This window comes from Ascaphus truei, chromosome 3 (assembly GCF_040206685.1).
Source record: "Ascaphus truei isolate aAscTru1 chromosome 3, aAscTru1.hap1, whole genome shotgun sequence".
Taxonomy (NCBI): Eukaryota; Metazoa; Chordata; class Amphibia; order Anura; family Ascaphidae; genus Ascaphus; species Ascaphus truei.
In genome coordinates, this window is record NC_134485.1 from 377,421,676 (window position 1) to 377,447,468 (window position 25,793).

Below are 25,793 nucleotides of genomic sequence, written 5' to 3' on the forward strand. Positions count from 1 at the left end.
GAATTAAAGTGAGCTGAACTGTTTCTGCTACCTCTCATTTTAATTCACATGACTCTGGGCATGTGAGTGGCCAAAGCACCGTTTCATCCAGAGATAGAACCATGTTTAATATTTTGCCATTTGTAAAGGCAGTTATAGTGTTGCACTGCAGATTGTGGAGTACAGTTTAAAATTGTAACTATTTCCTACCTATACTCATTTCAGCATCATTCAAATAGGTAAGTACAGCATAATTACAGAAGGAATTGCTCTAAAAAAAAAAATAGCATGGTGGTCTGATTTAGTAGCTTTTTTGTTGCATTCTTACAGCAACCAACAAGTTCTGTCCTCTACATAATGAAAGTAGATATGGGTACATCTGTGTGTAGGTACATGAATCGTTTTTGGGTTAGTCCTTTGGCTCGTCCACAATGACGTTGCTGCTGATCATGTTTTGTCCAGAAAACGGGGAAACCGACCTTTAGTAAAATTTCTGATTTGAAATCGGCAGTGAATTATACTTCTAAATTGGATCTACATTTTATAAAAAAAAAAAAAAAACTTCCAGACCACTTAAACGTGCTGAAGTATGTACAAATGAAGAATAAATGCACATGTTCTTTTTCTAGATCGCTCACCTGCTTTTGACATTGTTGATTCCCTTGTTTTCCTTATATAACTGATATCTCCTCTTCTCCCATCATTCCATCTGTTTCTTGCATTATCCCTCACTATCCGTAGCTTATTCCTACTGTAGCACTTCAGTACTTTAGTTTGTGTCTTTTTACTCAAATGAAAGTTATAGGGTTCTCTCGCTTTTTTAAATGAACTCCTTTATGACGATTAATAATAATAATTACTATTTCATATAGCGCTTTTCTCCCAAAGGCACTCAAAGCGCTTCACAATTACAATATACTGTACAGTACACCGCACATACTGTAGGGATTTTTACAGACACAGTCTTTGCTCAGGTGAACTTACAATCTATGATATTAGTGCCTGATGCACAGGGAGATAGTGACTTACCCAAGGTCACAAGTGTTACTCACTGAGCCGCTCCTTCTCCCCACTCCTCTTATTCACTGTTATAGTATAATGTCATAATCCCATATGACACAGAAATATGTTATTTATTAACAAAAAATCTAACATTTATCTGTGCTACAGTGATGTATATCTTGATTTATTTAGCGCCAACAGTGTACTCGGCACCTTACAAAAGAGACTACACAGGGAATTACAATACAGTAAGTGCAACAAACAGAATCAAACCGGTAAGGAAATCCATGCCTGGGAGAGTTTATAAAATAAGTATACTTAGATTGATAGCATAGGTAAGTGGGAATTACACAGTCACAAGACTGTTAACGGTTTCCAAAGTTCTAAAAGGTTGAAACCCAGTTCTGTAATAGAATGTTCAATAAGTATGATAGGAAGAGAGCGAAGAAGCAGGTATCGGCAGTATGGGAGGTACGCCAATTCATTGTTTGTAGGGGCGCTTGCTTCAGGACGCCACACTTTATTCGAAATATAATCTTCTTTATTGTGTCCTTTACTAAGGTAACACAAACATAAATGCCAGAATGTTTTGGGGGGCCATGTCTCCCTTCATCGGGTGTATAGTGTAGTGTCTGAGGTATCCACAGGCTTCAAAAGAGGGTTTGGGGACTAACTAAATATTTCAAAATGTAGACAAATGAAAATATAAATAATTATTCTGGTGGTTTAAATATACAGCTGGAAGAACTAAGGGATCCTTTACATTTTCATTTACCAAAAAAATAGCCGAAGGAAAAGAATGTCTGGGTTCTTCAGCACATAAACCTTTGTGACTTATAGTAGGAGCATCTTGTGCTTTGGAGGCAATGGGTGCAGTGTTCAGTGTTGCACCTACAGTACAGCCAGCACTGTAGGAGTTGAACATACATTTTATACGCTAATAAACAGGAGCATGCAGTCTTAATATCTCATGGTAACTGGAAGCGCACCTAGTTAGGAAAAGATTATTTGCAGCATGTACAGTGAAGTATGTGTGTACTTGGCATATGGTGCATATCAAAACCAGAAACCATGCTTCTGAAGTGAGCGCAACTTCGAACTGGTATCTGAAGATAGCGCCTAATCTGCAGAACATGCAGAGGTACCGTGGATGACTAAGTACATGTCTAGATAAACACAACCAGTGAAAGAAGAAGCATACGCATTCCCTGGAACGGTAGGCAAAATCTACTTGGTCGTATAAATATTCGTTAGCAAGCATTCTATGCCCTGCGCAAATAATGAATTCTGTTTCTAAATCATTTTGTGTGGAAGCTCGTCTCCGCTCAGAACTCCTGTTGGCATGATAGGATTGAAGTAGGGGGTCTCTGGAACTGGACCCTATTCATTTCAGCCCCGGGGACCCGTTGCTTCCAGAGACACTTGCCTCTTAAGGGGGTGCTGGTATCCCCTGCAAGTTTAAAGCCCCTGCGTCCCGTGGCCTAATAGGAAGACGCGCCGGATCACTTCACAGCTTTAAAAGCGGCCTTAACGTGATCCATGGTAGCCATGCCGAGCGGCAACCTGCACCCCCTACGGAGGTAAGTATCTTGGGAAGCAGGGGGTCCCCGGAGCTGAACTGAATGGGGTTCAGGTCCGAAGACCCCTTGCTTTAATACTAGTTACAACATTTAAAAAATTGCGCGCGCACAAAAAATCGCCCGCTTGGATTGCCTCTGACTGCAACAGGATGGGAAATAAAAGTATGAATCACTACAGAAAGCATGAACAATTGTTTTGAAGAGTTGTATCCCCCCAAAAAAGTGTATTTCAGGTCATGCAGGAAGACTGCTGCTTTAAAATTCCTTTACCATTACTGCATTCTCCTGTACTTTCAGAAACTTGACAGGCCGTATTTTTAGACTTTACCCTAGAATGGATTATTTTCTGCAAATCATTTTCTGTGTTGGAATTTTGTGTAGTGGGGCCTATTTATTATTATTTATATGCAGTGCAGCAGGATTAACAGCGTAAATTAGTCAGGAAATGGAGGAGTGCTTGTAAAATAGCAGGTAAGATCGGGCGCTCTTGGCGTATTCTATAAAAAATGAACAAAGCAGGAATACAGCTACTAAGTGAGCACATTTGCATTCATGTTTGTAACAAAACAGGTCTGTCGGGATTTGTCTTTTTCCCAATTCTCGCCACAACTACAAATAAGTATATCAGTGTCAGTGTTGTAAAGATGACAGAGATTATTATTAATGTGGACTATGGCTAACTAAAGATGTAGCAAGCAATAATGTTTTAGGCAACTGCCCCAATGCTGAAGGTTTATCACTGCGGTCTGATGTCGCTGCAGCACTATCTCTGGAGCTGCGGCTTTAAGCTTTTTCAGTTGTGGCTCCGGATAAGGCTTCCTTCATCACATCTGTATTCTACTTGTGGAGGACATATCTATATGGCTGAATTATCAATCTCACAATTTCAGGGGTTGGCAAAAGACATTTGTGAGATGTCACTTTTTGTTTCCCACTTTCCACTTGATTGAATAGCATGTGGCGAATTCATTGGGTGAGATCTGCTCAGCGGCATACTCAAGTTGCTCATCACATAGCATTTCAAACACCAAGTGAAATCGCTGCCTAAATTATACTTCTCACATGACTTGGACTTTCATAAATAAGGCAAGATGACCTTTCCGGTGATATGGTCACTTACTGCCTACAAAGTCAGTTCTCACACTTTAATGAAGATGCCCCAATGACTTCCATCACAGTTAAATACATGTTTGTTTTTACATGAATTTACACATACTGTAAATATACTATTAACACCAAGACTAATTGTATTTTACAGGAGCCTTCCTCAGATGGTTCTGATAGCAATACAACGTTGCTAGTCCATTTCTTTGGAAAAGGAGGTCGGGAAAAGCTGCAGTACTCAGATTTTTACAGGTATTATAATATATTCTGTATTTTCTCCTGCCTGCATGTTTCTGATTGGCTGGAGTCATTGTATTATTAGGGCAATGTTTATTTTTTTTGCAGGGCACGTTATATTAAATATAGATGAGCAATGTCATTGAGTCTTACCTTTTTGTTCTGCACAATTATAATCAACAATTAACATTATACCTCCCAATATTTCATTGCTTCTACTGATAAAATAATATCTCTCTCTAATGCAGAATATCACAGCGTTTCCATAGGATTCAATGGCAGTGATAACGCAGAATATCACAAAATGCACCAGAGGGAGCAAATAAATACTGCTGCCTATGTATTCCGTCCCTTTTCTTTATTATGCAGAGCAATAGCCTTCTGAGTAAGGTCATTGAAGCTGAATTATTCTAGCTTTTACAGAGTAAACTTGAGCCTAATACTAAATACTACAAGAAAATGGATTATTTAAGTACAAATCAGTTGTTAAATATATGCACCGTTGTAGCACTACACCCTATAATTGAATAGCTGAGATAAAATGCAATGGTTAGGAAAGCAGCTTCTAAATATTCTGTTTCTGTATGCTTTCACAGTACTGTTTGAATCGTGTTACTGCTGACACTTGTACACGTGATTCACTTTATCCTTGACTGATGTAGGTAATGCTGATGTTTTACTGTGTTTCTGTAGCCCCTGTTTAGACACAGACCCTAAAAGAATTAGTCCTTTGAAGCTCCATGTTAGAAAGCTAAGTTACCAGTTGAACACCCATACACATTCTTTTCTGTTCTCAGAGTATAAGAAAGGGCAGCCTCAATATGATTTGTTTGTATATTCAGCCTAACCTGGAATGCCTCTGGTTTTAGATAAAATCCTGTTTTGACCCATTGAGGCCTGGCATTGATGGGACCACAAACTATACCTATTTCAGACAGGCTGTGCTGTAGGCTGAAGGCTTTTGTCTACCACACAGATAGAAGCCTGTTATCAAAATCTAACTCCCACATCTTGCTCTTAAGGTTTGTGGGCTAAGTGTAGGGTCTAATTCAGGTAATTTTTCAGCAACGTCAGTTTTTTTTCTCTCCCCTGAGCTGGAATGTGCTTTTTATCACTGCATATATTGCAGGCTGACAGCAAAGTTTATTTAAGGCATGGTACGCTAAAGAAAAGATCAGTGTCTTTTTAGCTTAAGTGTAAATATCACTTTTCACATGATTTTATAGGAAAGTAAATCAAGCACATCATTTTTTTTAGTTTCTCTCTTTCATGGAAAGCCTTCTAGTTGATGTCTTCTGACAACACTTTACCTCACACAGAACACTATTGTGGGTGTTTGATCTACTCAAAGTTGTTTGAACAGGAGATGACTGAGGAGATATACAACCACACATCATTTCAACAGTGGAAACTGTCTATTGTGGTGGAGAAAACAAGTTGATCTGTCACGTGTGTTTATTATGAAGTTTTCATTGTTCTGGAAGCTCACAAATATTTTTGATTGATATAGATTTGTTTTAGGTTATGATGCCTTTTGATAGACCAACATTAGAGTTCTTAACAAATGAGATAATTGTGTACTGACGGTACACATGAAGCAGAAATCTGTCAGACTTTGAATGCTCTGTACACATGAAAAGACCTGTCGGGTTTGAAAGTCTGTACACAAGAAGCAGGGCCTGGTCAGGTACTGAAAGTCTATACACAGGAATAAGAGACCTGTCGGGTTTAAAAAGTTTGTACACAGGAAGAGCTGTCAGATTTAGAAAGTCTGTACACAGGAATAAGAGACCTGTCAGGTTTAGAAATCTGTATCCATTGTGTAGAGATTCACACACACACACACACACACACACACACACACACACACACACACACACACACACACACACACACACACACACACACACACACACACACACACACACACACACACACACACACACACACACACACACACACACTGTCAACATTTTCATGTTGGTGAAATAATTGCATCATTTTATTTAAATCATTAAACAATGCAGAGACATTTTAGGGGATGCAATAAACCCCTTCATCAAGTGTCAAACCGTGTACAGGACTACAATGTATTCCACCTGACGAAGTGTGGTTACATAAAATTATATCATTTTTTCACCAACATACGATATTTGTGTGTGCGACTTCAGACACTGATGTCCTTTAAGTTTAGAAACGTCTGTTCAACTTCTGTTTTATCTCTGAAAAACACTGAAATTTGTCTATTTTCACAACCCACAATAAACTTTTCCGGGACCAATATATGGAGAATAACCACTCTTGCGATCAGGCAATTGTGGAGCTTCTGTTACTCGTTGTTATAGTATTGTTGGTACAATGTTTGCCATTGCCTAAGGTTAACTGTAAATATTAAAAAGGGGCCCCAGACTGCTCTATTGCTTTAAAACATTACCCATCGCCATTCCGTAGAAACAAATTGGGGATCTCATAGATATTTTCTCCTATCCCCTAAACCAGGGGGAGGGCTGGCAGTCCTGGACATCCGTAGATACTAGCTGGCAGCTCACCTTTAAACAGATAGTTTCCTGGCATGAGCAACCCAAAGAATTTAAATGGGTGGACATTGAAGCATGGCACTCAAAGCCAAACTCCCTACCAGCCAGACATTGGATGTCCAAAGATCAGGGGTTATCCTTTAAAATGATCTCCCCAACTATAAACATTTCCCAGATCATATGGAACTCGATAAAAGAAAAACATACACTATTGAGCTACCTCTCAAAACTAGTGCCACTGTAGGACAATGCTGACTTCCCCCTCCAGGCATGAATAAAGCAATATTTGACTAGTGGAGGTCGGCGGGGATGCAGGTGATGTGACTTACTGGTTAAAGGAAAATGGATAGAGTTTACTGAATTTGGGATCAAATTCAACCTCCCCATTTGGAATTTTTCCATTACCTACAGGTCGGAACTATGTATCGAAACTATCCAGGTCCATGGAGTTCCTTCAGAGCTCTATATTCGAGAGACTATCCAGAAATAGCGACCCCCAAAAAGGTGTCATTTCTGAATTAGCGACCCCCAAAAAGGTGTAATTTCTGCATTGTATCTGAAGCTCTCCTCTCTAGAAGACCTTCATGACAATACATATACTGCATGTCCAAATAAGAAAAAGTATTGGGGATCGAAATAACCTGGGAGGACATATGTGATGGGGTCTCAACAATATCGATATTTACCAGTATAAAAGAGAAAATCTACAAAATATTGTTCCAGGGGTATTTAACACCCAAAAGATAAAGTATTATATATCCTGGCAAATAAATGTTGGAGAGAGTATGGTCAAATTGGAGATATAGTTCACATATGGTGAACCTATCCCAATATAAATAGATTCTGTATCAAAGTGAGATAGTTAATCGAGGCAGTTGCAGAAATCAGACTAGAGATGGATCCTTTTCTTTCTGCTAGCTAAACTAATCAAAATACTGTAAGTTTACCCCCACAGTTTAAATTAAGCTTGCACATCCTTACAGTGGGCAGACACTGTATAGCAGCAACATGGAAGATACTAAACCCATCTATAAATAGTCTTACACAAAGAATAAATTGCATCATGATCATGGAAAAACTCACAAGTTTCCTTGGACACAAAACCAAAGCATTGTTTTAAAAAAATGGAAGCCCTGGATATACAGTATAGTTAATGCTAGAATCATAAGGCGATCAAGATCCAAGTGAAAGTCGGGCTGCGGAAACCAGTCCTAAGGGTTTAAAATAAATTAAATGTGTTCTAGAAATATCAAACTGTATAAGGGGCCGATTATTAGGACGCCGTTCTCCGATGGTTGTAAAGTGTGTAAAAATGTATATGTATAATGACACTTGGGTACTACCCATGATTCCCTCCCTTTACCCCCCCCCCCCTTTTTTTTGTACTCTACCCCTCCCATTTGAGTTTTTATATAACCATTGTTTTCTAGAAAACCTTAATAGAATCTAAGTATTAAAAAATATATATATATTAAAACTGTGCATCTTAAAAAGGCAATCCACGCTGATTTTGTTTTGCAAATTTAAAAAAAATATTTTTTTGTACATAGGATTCAAGCAGAGTGGTCTCCAGAGCTGAACCTCATTAATTTCAGCTCCGGGCACCCCCTACATCTGGAGATACCTCTGTAGGGGGTGCTAGTAGCCACTCCGCTCAGCAGCAGGGTTACCGTAATGGAATTTCAAAACTCCCATGTCCTGCGAGTCAATAGGAAACCGTGGTGTCATCTGGTGCGGCTTCCTAGTGGCCTGCGTGACACGGGGGCATTGAACTTGGAGATACCTGCACCCCCTTGAGAGGTCTGTATCCCAGGAAGCAGGGGGTCCCTGGAGCTGAAATTAATGGGGTTCAGCTCTAGAGACCCTCTGCTTCAAACCTATGTTAAAAAACAGTAATAACGCATGAATTGCTCATTTAACAGCTTCAGTGTCGCCACTAGTAGACAAAACAACCAATCCATATTTGGAATGTTGGACATTTTGTTTGTGTTAAAATGACATAGCTCTGATAAGACCAATGGGAGAGCTGCAGTCTTTATTAAGTAGCGCTAATGTGCATATTTTCAAAAGTGCTTATTTTTGGTACTCCTGGAAAATCTTCATTATAGCAAGAGGTGGCCAGCTTGTATTTACACAACAGCCCATCGAATCAAATTTGGCAATCTCTAGTACATTGGTTATTCAGATGCTAGTAGCATGTTCTATGCATACAAATGGAGTATCATGTATGGCTGTTGAACAACTTTCATGACATCACTTTTATGGATGACATAACAATTTGGGAGGCCCAAAGTTTCAAGTATGGATTACAGAAACATTGACTAAACGACTCTGATTGCTTTTTTTTTTGTTATTGATGTTACCTCCCAAGAAGAAAACAATTTCCTGAAATATCACATTCTTGTCAGAATCTACAAATCATTAAATGCCAACCCTAAGGGCAACAGTGTATATATTTTAAGCCTGTCTCTAAAATATGAGATATTTGTTTTAGCTGACAATATGCACTACACTGAAAGCAATACTGTACTAATCACAGGGTCTATAATAAACAAATGAGTATTCTGTTTAAAATAATCTCAAATTGTAAAAAGAAAAAGACATACACTAGAGGAGCTTCAGTAGATGAGATCAAAAATGATTACATGTGAATTTATTGGCGGCAGCCATGTGATTTGTGATGTTTGTTTGACACTGGAAACCTGAAGTGCATTAAAATTCATCGTTAACCCCCTGTCTTTTTTTCTGGAAAACCACAAACCTGCCCTTTAAAACTCACATATTTTTCTTTAAGTATGTTTATGTTAATAGCTGTGAAGGAGAAGCAGGTTTGTGCTGTTTAGCTTAAGCAAACGCCATAATTATGATCAAATCCATTCTCATTAATTACATCACAAATTAAAGATGGTTGCCTGCAGACCCCTGAGAAGCAAATGATGATATCTGAATACTTTTGTAGATGTTAATGTTATGTTAATGTCCTTAATGATTATGACCAATTGTTTGGACCTTGCATGCTAGCAAATTATATCAGAAAGCTGCAGACCTGGAAAACATTTACATCCCTCTGTCAGAGTTCCCAGTTTGTTTTTTAAAGGAACTAATTGTGACTTGTGAGTTTGCAGACGTCTTGAAATATATGCACAGCTGCCGGCGGGTGAAATGTGTTCATATTTTATATGTTCTGGGAAGTATGGAGCATATCAGGAAAATGTTCTCTACTTGGGGGGTGACCATGAATAATTCATTTAATCAAACATTTCAGGCCTGTAAACATAGTTCACATATTGTGACGGGTGTAAGCCAATTTTAGTCAATTTTAAGTATGTGAACTCTGCCACATTTAATTAGTTACAAAAATGTCAGCAAACTGTAACCAACATTTTTTTAAAAGACATCCATATTTCTTCTGGAATCTGATTACATTCTATTTGCATTATAGCTCACTCCGTTTTAGGCACGTCACACACTCCTTGTCACAGTCGCAATGACTATGCATTAGACTGCACCAGGGATTTTAGTGCTGTATGGTAAAATGCTCTTTTGGAAAATGTTCCCCCTTCCTTCAATGGAGGGCATGTCAGGAGTACATCAGAAACAATATTTGTGGAGCATGAGTCTTATGTCTGCGGTACCTTTTCATTAAATTGAGCAAATTGCAAGTCACAGTATATAAACCCACCAGTGTCAGAAGGACCTGTAATTCCATTGTCTTTACTGGCACTAAATTACTTGGTCAAAATCCTCATATTGCTATGTTTCATAATTATTTGTCCTTTAGCTTCTATCCCCTGTCCTTGGTTTACAAAGGGTTGTCCATTTCTTGTTGCCCTCTCTGCCCATTTCTTCCATTTGAAGGGGAACTATCAGAAGATTTGGAGCATATGGTAGAGGAACATCATTTGACCATCTCTGCCCTGTGCTGCTTTATCATCAACAGGGATGCCGGCAGCGTTCCCTGAGTCGTGTGCATTCCTCCCCCCCTCTCTTTCCCCTCTCTCCCTCACCCGTCTCACTCACTCACCACCCTCTCACATACTCGCCTCTCTCAACCCCTTCTCTCAATCACCCATCTCTTTCACATATCCCCCTCTCACTCACACCACTCTCTCTGTCATACAGTACCCCCTCTCTTTCTGTCAGACCACCTCTCTCACTCCCATTCACCCCCTCTCTCACTCCCCTCACACTCTCCCCCTAATAATTTAACCTGGGGTAGGGCTCCACTCTTGAAGGTCCCCGCGGTGGAGGGAAGTTGGGCTCTACTTCTGGTACTGGCTGAGTGCACTGGGGAGGAAGTGAAGGGGGTTTGGCGAGAGAGGGCCCTGAATCTGAAGAGAGCTGGGGCCCGGTGGTACACGGAGGACCTGGTGGGGTGAACTTCCAGCATCGGTCGGCCAGGCCCCCCAGAGACACCAGGCTGGAACACGTGACCCAGCTCTCCTCCCTCTCCCCTTCCAAACCCCCCCCCCCCCCCTGTAGGGCCTGAAAAGCCAGCAGGTAAAGCAAAAAAGCACTTCCTTTTCAAGGCTTATTTCAGAGCTTAGAAAACAAAGCCCTACATATTTATTATTCATGAGGTCAGAATAAAAAACGTATTAAAAAAAATTAAAAAAATTGCAATTCATTTTTGTGCAGACAAGTAGATTGTTAAATGTTGAAAAAGAGACTGCTGAGTCTCTTCCAGAGCTCAAACCACCATTGCCAAACCTATATTTATATACAATCAATGAACCTTCAATGATAAAATGAATGTCCAATTAGTCACAGTGATGTGGATCTGCCAAATGATAGTTCTTGATGGTGATCACAGGTGGCATTGTGTCCCTAAATCTCAAGTGAACGACAGTAAGGAGTAATTCTCACATATAGATAGCACAATGGCATTGGTATTGATAAGAATGTTTGTAGTACTCAGTCTGTGACTATTCAGGACTCCTCTGTAGCGTGCATCTCCGCTGGTGATGAATAGAAAAAACAGTTCCTATTGCTCCACGTGGATGGGGGAACCGGAAGAGTACAGCAAGCGAAAGGGGGGACCAGACAATGAAGCTGCTAGTAAAATCGAGTTTTATTCATAAAGTACACATGACAGCATAAACAGGAGAAGGTGAAGTATCCCTCTTACGCGTTTCGCTCTCTTGCAGCGCTTTATCAAAGAGTAGGTTGTTAGATTTATTTTAAATCAGAAAGGGAGCAACCACTCGTCATGTCCACACACCACTTCCAGCTCTTTTGGATCTCATATTCCATTTATTTCTCTGTTTTAGGTAAAAATTCCCAATAGATGTTAATGGGGATTTGCGTCCAGAAACTGGCCAAAGGGCCACTTCAGCATATATAAAATAAGGCATCAATCTGCTTGTTCCTTGGCTTGTAAATGGTGCATACCTATAGATACATATAGATACACATACATATACCTACCTATAGATACACATAACTATACTATACATATTGTGGCAGGACGGCCTCGCGGCAGGGTCAGTAAGACGCTAGACGCTGTGTAAAGCTTTAACTGTAGTGGTTTATTAGCCACAAACAAATAAACATAATGGGTATTGTCCCTTTAAATCATAATAAAACCAAGAAAATAAACACCTATTCCCTTTAGGGAAAGCTAACTACACCATAGCTTTCGCCCTCACTAACTGCATGGCCAGCTAAGCTGGTTCCCAAGCCAAAACATGCTATGGCATATGGAACAAGGTAACACAGTCTCTGAATACAACAATAAAGTGATTTTGCTTATCTGTTAGTCCTTTGGAGCAGACGTCACTGCTTCAGCACGGCCTTGTGTCCTTTCTTCCAAGGGGAACTCAGCCCCACCTTGAGCCTAGAGTACTCCTCTGTACCAGCTTCCGCAGCTGGGGAGCACTTCTTTCTCCCCCTTCTATGGGGAAAACAGTCTCTCACTGTGTGACTCAGCATGTGTCTCTCTGGCAGCTTCCTGTGTCTTTTAAAACACTTCCTCATTCAGACAGGCTGATTAACTCCATTAGTTAGCAGCTGCTGCTGGCTTCTCTCTGAGGAATTAACACTCTGTGGACTGGAAAGCACACTTCACTATTCCAGTCTACTGAGTCAGTGACTCTGTCACATATCCCTCCCCCCAGCGAAACATTGTCCTATGAGCGGCACGTGTACTATTCCCGTGCACCAGCCTCTTTGTAAGACATGTCTGACATCCACCTCTTCTTTTTCCTTGCCTTCCAGTTGAAGAGTCTCTCCTTTGGGGCAAGAACTAGGCCTTCTGGGCCTGTAGATGCGTCTGCGGTGATGGCCTTTGGACCTCGAGGCACCTCTCATTCACGGTCGCCAGACTTGTTTTCAACTCTTACGGAGTTCCCAACTCCAAGTACACTCTGTGGCACTTTTCACAGTCGACAGACTTGTCTTCATCTCCTGCGGAGTTATCATCAACTCCAAATGCACTCCCTGGCACTTCTGTTCCATAGTCGACGGACTTGTCCTCGACTGTTGCGGAGTTCTCCTCAACTCCAAATATACACCATGGTACCTCTTTTCCACAGTCGACAGACTTGAAGATTTGGGCCTTTCTTTCTGGGCCCATTAACTTACTCCGACGGGAGTACCACTGGACGTTACGTTGGACCCCGTTGACACGGTTGTACGGCTGGAGTTTTATGGTGCCACTCCACCATAATTTGGCCCTTTTATGCCGTGTTTTAGTGTAAAGCAGTTTGGGGGTACTGCAATGGCATTGCATACATGCTTATTGGACTGCCCCGCTTGCTTAGGATGACATAGGATCTGTGTCCGGACTGTGTGGGGCCAGTCGCAGAGCGTTTACTTACATGGCTTTCTCCCACCATCCTTACTAGGATAAACATCCCGCAGCATTTCTGAAATGTCAGAATATCTTTTCCTCTTTGTAACAGGTTTAGTTCACCAGCAAGAGTCCTCTGTTTCTTACGTGCCTCCTGCAATTCTCCTGCCATCTTTTTCATGGTCTTCCTAATAAAACATAGAAAATAAACACCTATTCCCTTTAGGAAAAGCTAACTACACCATAGTTTTCGCCCTCACTACCTGCATATCCAGCAATGTTGGTTCCCACGCCTAAACATGCCCTGGCATATGGAACAAGGTAACACAGTCTCTGCATAAGCAAAAACACTTTATTGTTCTATCTGTCAGTCCTTTGGAACAGACGTCACTGCTTCAGCACGACCTTGTGTCCTTTCTTCCTAGGGAAAATCCTCTGTACCAGCTTCCGCAGCTGGGGAGCACTTCTTTCTCCCCCTTCTCTGGGGAAAACAGTCTCTCACTCTGTGACTCTCAGTATGTCTCTCTGGCAGCTTCCTGTGTCTTTTAAAATACTTCCTCATTCAGACAGGCTGATTAACTCCATTAGTTAGCAGCTGCTGCTGGCTTCTCTTTGAGGAATTAACGCTCTGTGGACTGGAAAGCACATTTATTTCACTGTTCCAGCCTACTGAGTCAGTGACTCTGTCACAATATAAATAGTGTTGCCACCTAACTTCATATATCAAGTCTTGCCTGAGCCAGCTCTTTTTTTATCTGAATGCAAAACCCTCATTGAGTAAAGTTGCCATTTAATCTGAAGTCGAATGGTAACTTGATGCATTCTGTATGTGCCACATACTGCTCTCCAATGTTCAGAGTATCTATGTATGAGACAAAGGGGGTAATTCTATGTAGTCCAAAGTGACCAATCGAGAAGTTTTCGGCCAAAAATCCCAATTAACTTCAATGGGTATTTTCGTTTGAAAACGCCCCAAGCTGCAGCTTTGGACAATATTGAATAAGTCCCAAAACGGGGATGACTTTTTAAAATAATGCAACATTTTGTTATTGGCATCAGCTCTGATGATTCTGTACATGTCATGCTGCGGGGTGAGGGGGGGAGTGGCAATTATTTGATTAGAACGGTTATTCGTTTAATTATATTATTAAAACTGTAAATATGTATTCTCTGTTCAGCTTCTTTTCCATTTGAGTATGTTTTACTGATCACTTTTTGTTTGCTTTAGGTCCATTGTTTATATTATCATTTATTAAATTGGCATGTATGATGAAGCATACTGTTTTATCATTAAGTATGATTGCAACTATACATAGGTTAGCATACCCTCTTTAGAAAGACGTAGACCGAAACAAAAATACTTCATGGTAATGGAAAGAACAATGTGACTGTTAAGTGAACTAAAAAGCTGGTACAGTTATTTGCTGCTTTGTCCTGTGTTTCTGGGTGACTTGTTGCCATTTCTCTGTGCAGTTCCTGAGTGTAAGGTAAATATGCCTTTAACTCCGATTCTGCTCAACTACATGACTGAAGTATTTATCATAGGACAAGAGCGCTCCCTAGTGGCAATATTGTGGCATAACATTCTGCACAATATTACATTGATTATATACCATAGAAACATTTGTCTATTACAAAAGCAGTCGGGTATTCTAACTATTTGTAGTTTGAGCTTGATTGATTTTTTTTTTTTGTCGAAGTATAAACTGTTGATTGCAGTTAAAACTGTCACACTATTGAGGCTAATACAGATGTATCTGAAAATATATATGAGGACATGGAATCTGAGTTCAATATTGTTCAGTATTGTTCTGTATTGACAATACGTATTACGGACACTTGAGATGAAATGTATAGTTCAACTGAATACTTCGAAATGAACGGGCAGGAAATCTACACAATCTAATACACTGCATCATTGTGCCGGCTGGGCTGACATGGGCCATCTTTCTTAGCGAGAAGGACTTCCAGCCGTCAGTGTAATGTGTTATATTTACCTGTATTATAGAGAGAGTTCCCGCACTCAGAAAGAAATATCAAGAGAGCACATATAAGAAAAAATATCAAAGTGTATTAATAAAAATACCAGAAGACCCAAGCGGCATTTCTGAAAGGGAGGTCGGCAGTAACAGGAATTAGAAGTGTACTAGCAGCTATGAGTGGGACAGAAAAGAACAACAAATAATATAATTGTCACGGTAGATGGGGGAAAAGACATTTGACAATGTAAGTTGGGAATATATATTCGGGGTGCTACATAGAATAGGAATAACAGGGGCATTCTTAAATGTTATTAAGGCAATGCATGCGGATCCAAAGACCCAAATGATGGCAGCAGGATTATTGTCGCAGGAGTTTAAACTTCACAAAGGAATGAGACAGGGTTGCCCTTTGTCGCGCCTGCTCTTTAACATAGCCATTGAGCCTTTAGCCTAATATTTAAGGCAAATGGAAACATATAGAGGAGGAGACCGAAATGAAAATCTGTATGTTTGCAGATGATTTACTGTTAATGGTGTCCAACCCAGAGGAATCCTTAGGAACTATACATAAAGTTATGGAAGAATTTGGAACGTTTTCTGAATTCACAGTAAATAAACAATATAATTCTCTGTTTTTGCTCCAACAAAAACAAGGTAAAATGGGCAGAAAATACTGTAGACTATTTTTTTTTTTTAAAAAGGGTTTTGCCATAGTTATAGACCCAGATCTGGGAAAACTATACGCCAACAATGTCGAAATTACAATAGTAAAAAATTATAAAACAATTAGAAGGGTGGCAGGAATTACTATTACATTTGATGGGCAGATGCCAGCTTGTAAAAATGGTGTGCTTTGCCAGGTCACTATAATGCCTAGGTGGGCAACCTAGTTTTCAATGTAGCCACAGGTGTGGCAAATGAGAAGTGAAAATAGCCACACCATGCAAAATTTGAGAAATAAGGCTACTTAAACGAACATTTAAAACAACACGCACTGTTTGAACAAGTTCATTCAAAACATGTACACTTTGACTACTCAGTTACAACTGCTTGAGACGCAAATGATGACAATTCTTCAAATTGAAAATGCAAGACAAGTTAATGCGAAGTTGCAGAGACATTGGCTGACTATCTGTACTCGATGCACATCTTATCTCTGCCTCCAAATTGACATCAACAATTCGAGAAACAAATCCTGATTTTTTTCCAATCATTGCTGGTGCACCGTCCGTTGTAATAGCAGCTAGTTTTATCAGATATATATATTACATTTTTTTTAAGCTTTTTTTTGGCAAACTCCAATTAGCCACACTTTGATGGCCAATTAGCCACTTGTGGCTATTGGCTACAGGGTTGCCCACCTCGGCTATAATGTATGTAACGGGAGACCAGGAGATCTTATAAAAGTATATTTCAGGCAGGACACAGAGATCAAATAAAAGAATATTTATTCTGGCCAGAGCCAGCAGACACAACATACTATCGCCAACAGAGCTATACTCTCGCCATACAGAGAATACAGGGGGAATCCTAGCAGTCCTAGGTGCCCAGCACCACCAAAATGGCTTACCCGGTGCAGCTTCCACTCCTGTGGGGGTGTGGGAACTCCAGGCAGCACTGGATGTAAAATTCAGGCAGGGAGGCAGGCAAGTTTAGATCTCATGCTCGGAATAGCAGGCAGCCTTGGTTTCGGGTGGCTCTGGCACCACCTCAGAGTACACCGCTTAGTCCATCTCCACGCTAGCCTCCGCAAGGTCTGTGGAGCTCAGATCAGCTGCCCCTTTTCTAGATTCGCCGCCTCCATAGGAAATCATAGAGAATGGGGCGGCAACCAATCACAGCTCGCCTTTGTTAGCCAATCCAGGCTGGGGGTGTGACGGGGCGGCTGAGGCAAGGATGGTGGGCATTACAAATCAGCCAATGAGAATAGCACTTACCTGCCCATGTTCTCAATGCTGACCTGATATCTCTTGATGAGATTGACGCCTCTCTGGGCAGACATGGGTTCCCAGATAGGAGGCCACCCATCCCCCTGCTCCTTTGCCTCAACCCCCTTGTGGTACCAGCTAAAACTCAGATCTCTGCACATGTAGGCAGGGTAAGTAGAGCCTACTGTAGCATGCCCAGGGAACAAAGCATAAGCACAAATACATTTCACAGAAAATAAAGGTTATACATATACATTCACCTAATATATTTGGCCAGATAAGCCACAATAGGATGTATATACAGGGCAACCTATATATTTATCCAGACGATGAGACAATGGCTGGGCTTCACCTTTATTATAAGAGCCTCATTGCTCATATTGTCACACTATACCCTCTACAAATGCTACCTTTATTAATAAAACACAAAGAGGTAATATAATTGAACTGAGCAATTAATAGATTATTATTGAAGAAAGAAAAAAGCAGAATTGCCATAAAAAAAATATATATTTATCAAAAGAAACAGGAGGAGTAAACTTACCAGACATCCGCACAGATAACTTAACATGCATACCAAGACACATAAGTGACTGGGTGCTAGAAAGTAATTATTACTCGGCACTGAAAACGGAACAAATGGTCATGCCAAGATCACCGAGGGGGATTCTACGCACAAAATAGGGTAACTTTCCATTAGAAATTAAACAAAATATACTAATAAGAGATACATAAAGTTAGTCTGTAATAAATGGAACACAGATTTCATACAAATTGAGAATATGGACATACTACTGATAGGACTAGAAAGGGCGCGTAAATTGATAATCTCAGAGACATGGAGAGAAATACAATTTATCTGTTTCGGTGGGGGGTGGCTAGCCCGGTAATAAAGGGGTTACCCCCAGCTGGCCACCCCTACCATTGTCTGAGATGCAAGGGGTTAACTGTGATAATGTTTAAATGTGTATGTATTCCCCTGCCTCAGTAGAAAATATATTCCCCTTTGGTTTTAATGTATTTCACTGCTTCTACAGTGGTTACACCAAACACATACACTGGGATCAGGTCGGGAGGGAAAGGGTTAACTGGTTGAATGTTTATAGCCCTTTGTTCCCCTTCCCGGCTTTTCACCCACCATTTGCCGGCACTGTCCCATAGGTCGCCATTGGAGCTCCATAGAAGTCAATGGAGATTGCAAGGTTTTTGACCCTATACCTAGGAAGACCAACAGATAGCGCCCAAGAGGATGAGTGGAGCTTCCCCATTGAAATGAATGGTGTAATGCATTTCAATGGGAAATACCTCGAGTCCGCTTTCCAAGAATGAGGTGATACATTATAACCGTGTTGGCTGACTGCCAAACCGCAATATCCGAGTACCGCTACTGTTTCAATGAAAAGAGCCTTGATCGCTAAATTGCCGTGGGAACTCGGTCGCGATCAAGTTCAAAACCTATTAAAATATGTAACTCTGACCCTAGGGCAGCTAGAAATGAAATTCCCTAGCTCGTGGGGACCCCCTCACTCGACCCAAACCGGGTCCGACGGGTAATGGCCGCGGGAAAGGGTTGCGCCCGCCACGAGGGTTGTGGCCATTGACATCAATGGCGGAGGAAAGCAGCTAGGTTTCAAAAACGCTAAGTGTAAAATTGTGTAAACCCGAAACCATTATGTTCGGTGAGGGTTAGAGGACTGGGATTCGGCCACCAGGTAGTCACTCCTCTGGCATGGTTGCATGGCCATTCCCAGCCCTCTCAGGCTTACCGAACAGAGTATGGTTAACTGTGTAAAGTCTGGTTGCTGCCATTGACTCCAATGGCGTAGAAATGCAGTCTGTTTAACATGAGGTTATAAAATCCAATATTGTTATCTCTGGTTCGGTAGGTCGCAGAGAGCTGAAAATTGGCCACCATGGAGAGTCCCCTCCGGCATGAGGGCATGGCAATTTTTAGCCCACTCGGCCCAACCGAACGGAATATTTTAACATGTATAAAATATTGTAGGTTTACTGTATTTCATGCCTACTGTAAAGCCCGTGACAGTTACTGGCCCATACGGTATGTTAATGGCCAGAGGGCGACAGTGGGTCTACAGAGAAACCACTGAACAAAGGCTCACCCCCTGGATTAAGTATGCAGAGCGGGGAAAGAGCAGGACATGGCTATTCAAGTTAAGTGTCTTACTTCACACCTCTGGTCGGAGTTTCCCGGGCCAGAAGCCCAAATGGCAGACTTGGAGACGCCAACCTTTTAGTGTGGGGTTCAGGAAATGGGACTCTGACTAGAGGGATGTGCGCATGTGCCATCCACCTGGGGGCAGGTACCTATCTACTTCCCACGTTAGCTGGCAACAGGTAATTGGGTCCCGGTAATTCTCATCCAATACCTGAGTCCCAATGTTAAGGAGAGAGCCCAAATCCCATATAAACGATTGCAAGCTCTATGCCCAGGGTCTTCGTTGTCTTCGTTATTTTACCTGAATTGTTACTGTCGCTTGATGAACTGCTAGCCTGAGTCCTGGGCTATTTCATTGTCCCCTTCCAAAGTAAGTGTCTATATTTCCATTTGTTATTTGTCCACCAGTCTTTTAAGGAATAAAATCTCTTTATTATATCACAGTCGTATTCAATTCAACCCAGAGTATTTGGTGTATATTATAACACCGTGGCTACCGTGACATTATCTCCTAGAGCTTATTTTGCATTTGACATAAACCATAAAGGAAAAGACAAGTCTGAAAATAAGTGCCCGAAATGTCTTACACCAGAGCAAACCTCAAGCATTGTATATGGGCTAAAATAAGGGACTTCTGGTGTGTGTGTGTGTGTGTGTGTGTGTGTGTGTGTGTGTGTGTGTGTGTGTGTGTGTGTGTGTGTGTGTGTGTGTGTGTGTGTGTGTGTGTGTGTGTGTGTGTCACCCCTATGCTCCGCCCCATCACAAACCGGAACGTGACCGAGTGGGGGGGAGAGACACCAAGCACACCAAACCGGCAAGATAAGCTGTGAGAGAGCCCTTTTCTTCCGGAGCAAGCGCAGGAGGCGCATTACAAGCAGCGGACGGCATCCTTGTGTTGTTTTGTAACGCATGTATTCATGTGAGTACATGTGAGTAATCATTCATTGTTTTTAGTGCAGGCTTATTAGCCGGTTTTACAGGGCTTATTATAAGCCATTTTTAATAAATTTGTGACCCCCCTTCTTTTGCTATTGTTCACTTTCCTCATTTGGGGGTTCGTGGAGTTCGGGTGATTCTGGCTATCACGAAAATCCCAAGAGATTAAGGAAGTAACCTGGGGATTCGAGGTACATAAGAACATAAAGGGAATAAAGCACAGATTGTCTCCACTGTACCCTGAAAGAAACACTCCTGTAAGTGTATTCAGTCCACACTGGGGAAGTTGGAATAAGGGGTTAACATCAAACATCAGTAGTACTGCGCAATGGTGTATCCTTTTATCAATTTCAGGTGTATTGAAGAACAGTAACAGGAAAGAAACATCACAGCCATCCACTTCAAGTTTTGGACTTTGAAACACTCTTCAGAGACTGGTTTTGTTTCCTATGGACACAGTGACTCTTTAAGCGCCAGTTATCCCAATTTCACCTTCAAAATGTTGATGCATACTTTTTATTTTCTCGGGTTTATTATACAGTATATATAAAAAAGTATATTGTATATTGTATAGTATAGTATAGTATATAAAAAAGACTCCGTTACGTGGTTTTTTAAAATCCGATTCAGCAATGTGCAGGCATCGTTACACAAAGCGATATTATCCATCGAAATCCCTCCATTTGCCGTTTTCCGCATGAGGTTACAAAGATTTATTTTCTGAGGAAAAACAAAAATATAAGTTTTACTGTAATGGTCAGTCCCCTAAAGAAGTTCCCAGTCAGTCCCACCAATAATTTTCTCGGGGGGCGTCTCCTGTTCACATGCGCATGCGCCTACCGTCGATGTGATGACACGCATATGCGTTTCAAAAAGGTTCCAATGCGCATGCACCTAGCGTTCAACCAATTGTTCAGTATCTACAATACTGTAGAAGCCGCTCAGACAATGATATTGCTTACAGGAGAATCGCTTGACTTTCGAATCGCACTGATATTGATATTTTCAAAATAAAAAAACCAGAATAAAATACAGCAACATTACTCACCATAGAATTTCCCATTCAGCTGGCGCTGGCGCCGGGCCACTGCCAGTCCCGTATTCTTGATTATAGACGTAGTTGACAGGTGACAGCGGGACTACTACACCTGTAGGCAGCTGATGAGGCTGGAAATCGCTTAGATACATGCAATCTTGCTCAAAACTGTACGCGAAATCCGGCTCAGGCTGCAGGTATCCGTGCGGGGACAGACAGCAAGGGTTGCAGGTCAATAGGTTGTCACTGACGGTCGGGCCGTTATTGGAAGCCGGTGCTGGTGCTGGCGCATTGCTTGCCAGCGACTGACGTTTCTTACTTGGTTTTAACACGACCTTTCGCCTTTTGCCGTCTGCATGATCATAGATATGGGAAAAACCCGGTGATACACACCAATACCCTCCAATAAATTCGGGATCAATATGAAAAAAACATGGATCGCTACATAACTTTTTCCTTATTGCACGCTTCCACACATGAGGATCTGGCGAAAATTTGTAAAAGTCATAGTTTTCGATAAAATACTGATAAATTTGAACAACTGTTGCCATCTTATCATCTGTTGCATTAATCGCGGCCCATATCAAATACGCGTAACTTCTGTCGGGTTTTTGGAACACGTGCTGCACTTGTACACTCATGGCGGGAATCTCTGGACAATAACCAGACCAGGAACTGGTGCTTGTCTTTCTTTAATATGAAAAGCCTAAATTGATACATTATTGTAACCTCTTCCTTCATTCCCAAGGCCAATTTACAATAGACCACTGTGGTATCTTTTTTAAACGAAACACCTGCAAGTCGACACATTACTGAAGCGCATTACAATTCATGAATATCTGCCATCTGGCGGACACGCGAAGAATTGCAACCAATTAAATCCGAACCATTCTCAATAAACACATCAACCGCGCATCAACCGCTCATCAACCGCGGCTGTGAATGCAACATGAATGCGGCATGAACGCGGTGAAGTGCGTGGCATTCGGAAAAAAATCCCGGAAAAATGCGGTGATGTTGGAGAATAAAAGGGGCCGCGACAGTACCCCGCAGGCCAGCATAGCCTGGAGACCCCTTTGATGGGTCTGGAGTTGGGGTTCAATGTAGAAAGGATCTCTGGGTGCTTTCCTTGCTGGTATGGTCCTCCCTGGAGGTCAGAGGATAAAAGGGTGGGTCCCCACCGTTTTATACTTAGGGAGTGCCTTTTATACTTAGGGAGTGGCTAACACTGCCCCCAGTAACTAGGCAGAATAATTTTTGCCACTTGTCACCCAACCAGACATGTGACCCTCTAGCAAGTTCCAGAGAATCACAGGGCCCAACAAGTGCAACAAAATAGAAACAATTCTGGGGATGGACTCGCATGTCTAGCCTTGTGAGACATTAACCCTGACACTGCCTACTGCTACCAGGGCTGACATGCAGGGCAATGGGAATTTTTAGCAGAGTGCTACATATATTTAAAAAAAAAACATTGACGTAAATCGAGGGTGAGCAAACTTTCTATGCCGAGCCCCCCTTTGCATCCATGATATTTGTTGCCCTCCCACCCCTGCCTTATGTAATCAAAATCACATGAAAAAAAACAACTTTATTAAACGGACGTCCTCACCTGAGAAGAAAGGACGCCGGTGCAGCGTTTCTCATCATCCGGGGATCCAACCCGAAAGTTTGGGAGCTTCACAGAGAGATGGAGAGGAGCGGTGAGAATGCTGGCGACCCCGGATCCCTGCCAAAACTTTGCTGTTTCATGCTTTTAAATGATTGACACCAAGTCCGCTCTCTCTCAAAGACTGCTAAGGGGTTATATGGCCAACGCCATTGCCACTGATTTGGCTTAAAAGAATGGGACATATGTGAGTTGAATTCATTAATACCGCACCTACGGGTGCGCCGACGAGTATTCTAAAACTTGCCTTAAACTTGCCTCGGAAATCACCAATAAGATACAGGTACATGCTGGGTACATGCTGCAAACATTTCAGTGTAAAGGGGGGTTAAGGCTGCACACCACAATATATAAACAAATACATACAGTTTACCGGTGCTGCTGGTTCAAGGAAGTACCTGCCTGGAATTTCCAAAGTACACTGAGGAAAAAGGAGAGAGATCCAGCGCTACACGGATTTCAAGATAATGAATTTATTGTGCCACACTAAATTCATTATCTTGAAATCCGTGTAGCGCTGGATCTCTCTCCTTTTTCCTCAGCAAACATTTCAGTGACATTTCTGCAGAGACTAATGGCCCATCGGATTAACACAGCAGGGGTCTCTGGCAGTCCCATTCAGTTTGAATGGGACTGCCAGGGACCCCCGTTGTTAATCCGATGGGCCATTAGTCTGTCAGCAGTATAATTCACTATACGTGTTAGATGTGACCAGGTGTAAAATTACAGATTCACAAGTCACTAGAGATTTTACCTGTAATACTGTAGGACCACTGGACTTTATTTCACACCCTAATTTTAGGATTTTCACTTGCACTTTAAGTATGTTGTTCTCCTTATAGGGAGTCTATGGTGACTGTTGATGAGTTATATTAGAGTTGAATGTACCAGTTAATTTAACTCCGCATACCTTCTCTCAATTAGCAGGAGCGCTGTTGTAGGGCAGACACCGGAAGCAAAGACTTCCATGTCAGACCGCTGGGGCGTGCTCCTTCCCCCCCTCTCCCCCCCCCCTGCCATCCTGCTTCTTTCTGACAGTCCTCATCCGACTCTGTCCTGCTTTGCTCTGGCGGCTTTCTTCAACTGCCGCCGCCCGCGCTGACCAGCATGATCCACCACCCACCATCATGTTCCGCTGCCCGCGCCCACCATTACGATCTGCCGTTCCTGGCGCCCGCGCCCACCATTATGTTCCACTGCTGCCCCCAGGCTGCACCGGCCCTACGCCCCCCTTAAGAAATCTCGGGGGGTGCGCCCCCCCCCCCAGTTTGCGGACCGCTGACGTAAATACAGCTAAAGAACCAATATCAACGTTGTTTGGGAACCCAGAGAAATGGAAGGAAGTAAATTAAGGGGGGGGGGGAAATCCCCCAATCCCCCAATTCGTACACATGGTATTACTAGGTGTGAGGAAAACTTTTTAATGGGGCAGTGAATAAAAGAGGAACCCCGTACGGTAGAAATTATGAACGATTATCTAATGGATAAAATTGAGGTGGAAAGCAATACAGAACAAAATGCAGGAAAGTGTTTCTAAAAGTGTAATCCGTTTATTGAAATGTTAACGCAAAGATCGTGAGGAAGGCTTTTGAACATACAACCGGATGCCTGGAAAAGCAGTTAAGAGACTGTAATAGGTAGGACGCAAAATACAAAGAAACAATTACTAAGCAATGCACGATGATACAAGGAGTATGTGGAAAAGGAGTATGGGGAAAACCTTGGTTTTAACATTTTAAAACTTAAGGTTTCAGGTGTTCACATCTTGTCTCAAGGTATGTTAATGTCTTTATATGATTTAAGTATAAGGCATGATTTTGAAATTATGTTGGATTTAAGTCATATGTATATGATTTAGATTTATGTATATGACATGAAAAACAATAAAACAATCTATGATAAAAAATAAAAAACGACTAAGCAAGGGCAGTGTATGCAGAAAAAAGGTCCACAGAACAAACCATGCAAATTACATGTAAAAACAGAACATAGCAACAGGAGTAAGCAGTGGTAGGCAGCAGCCTAGAGACACCGATCGTGGAAAAATATATTTGTACACAACCTTTAGAGAGATTGTCTCTTCTCCCTTGATCCCTCTGTTGGAAGATGATGGTGTGGTGCCCTGGATGTTGCTCCACCAATGTATTATTTGCTAACGAGATGCATCTATACTGTATTGATTGATGTACATTGATTTTCATCTGATATATTGTGTTTGCTATTCCTTGTATTCCAAGTTTCCCTTTATTGACATTATGTCATATTTAATATACAGGAGAAATCGATGCAGATTAGATAACTCTGTTATATATTTCACTCTTGTGTCTATGCTGTTATGACTGACCTTTTAAGACCATATCTAAAGATAGTGTTGCATTTATTTATTTATTATTTATTATAAATAATCTGTTAGAATGTATCTCAATATGAAAGAATTGCACACCTTATTATGCTAGTCATAATTAATATATTGTTCTCTATTAGCAATTACTGATAGGCATTTTATGTCACCTGAATATTGATATATGATCTAACTCGTCGATAGATTTTCTAGACGAGCTTTCTCCTGTAAGTGTTAGGTAGACGTGTCTTATCTGCATTTTTACCATTTCTCTTGATGTATGGTGATCCATGTCTCTTCTCTTCCGGCGCGACTTGACTGAGGGGTTTGTTTCCCCGAGCGGCTCTTGTGGTTGCTGGGGGACGCCTGTTATGCCGGTTTCGATCGGCCTCCTGGCGCTAGGGGAGTGCCCCCGGCCGGGCTTTCCCCTCTGTCCTCTCGTGCCTTTGGGTAATTGCACTGATCTCTATGGTCATGCGATTGACGCTGTGATGTC

The 25,793-nt window shown here is 41.6% G+C and overlaps 1 protein-coding gene across 6 annotated transcripts in view; it reads left to right on the forward strand.

The window, feature by feature from the left end:
- MICU2 (mitochondrial calcium uptake 2) overlaps positions 1 to 25,793 on the forward strand; it is a 382,386-nt gene that overhangs the window by 315,168 nt on the left and 41,425 nt on the right. For all 6 annotated transcript variants that reach the window (XM_075592259.1, XM_075592260.1, XM_075592261.1 and 3 more), the window contains one exon: positions 3,820 to 3,917. In XM_075592259.1, coding sequence (XP_075448374.1) covers positions 3,820 to 3,917 — 98 coding nt within the window. The remainder of the gene's footprint in view (positions 1 to 3,819; positions 3,918 to 25,793) is intronic.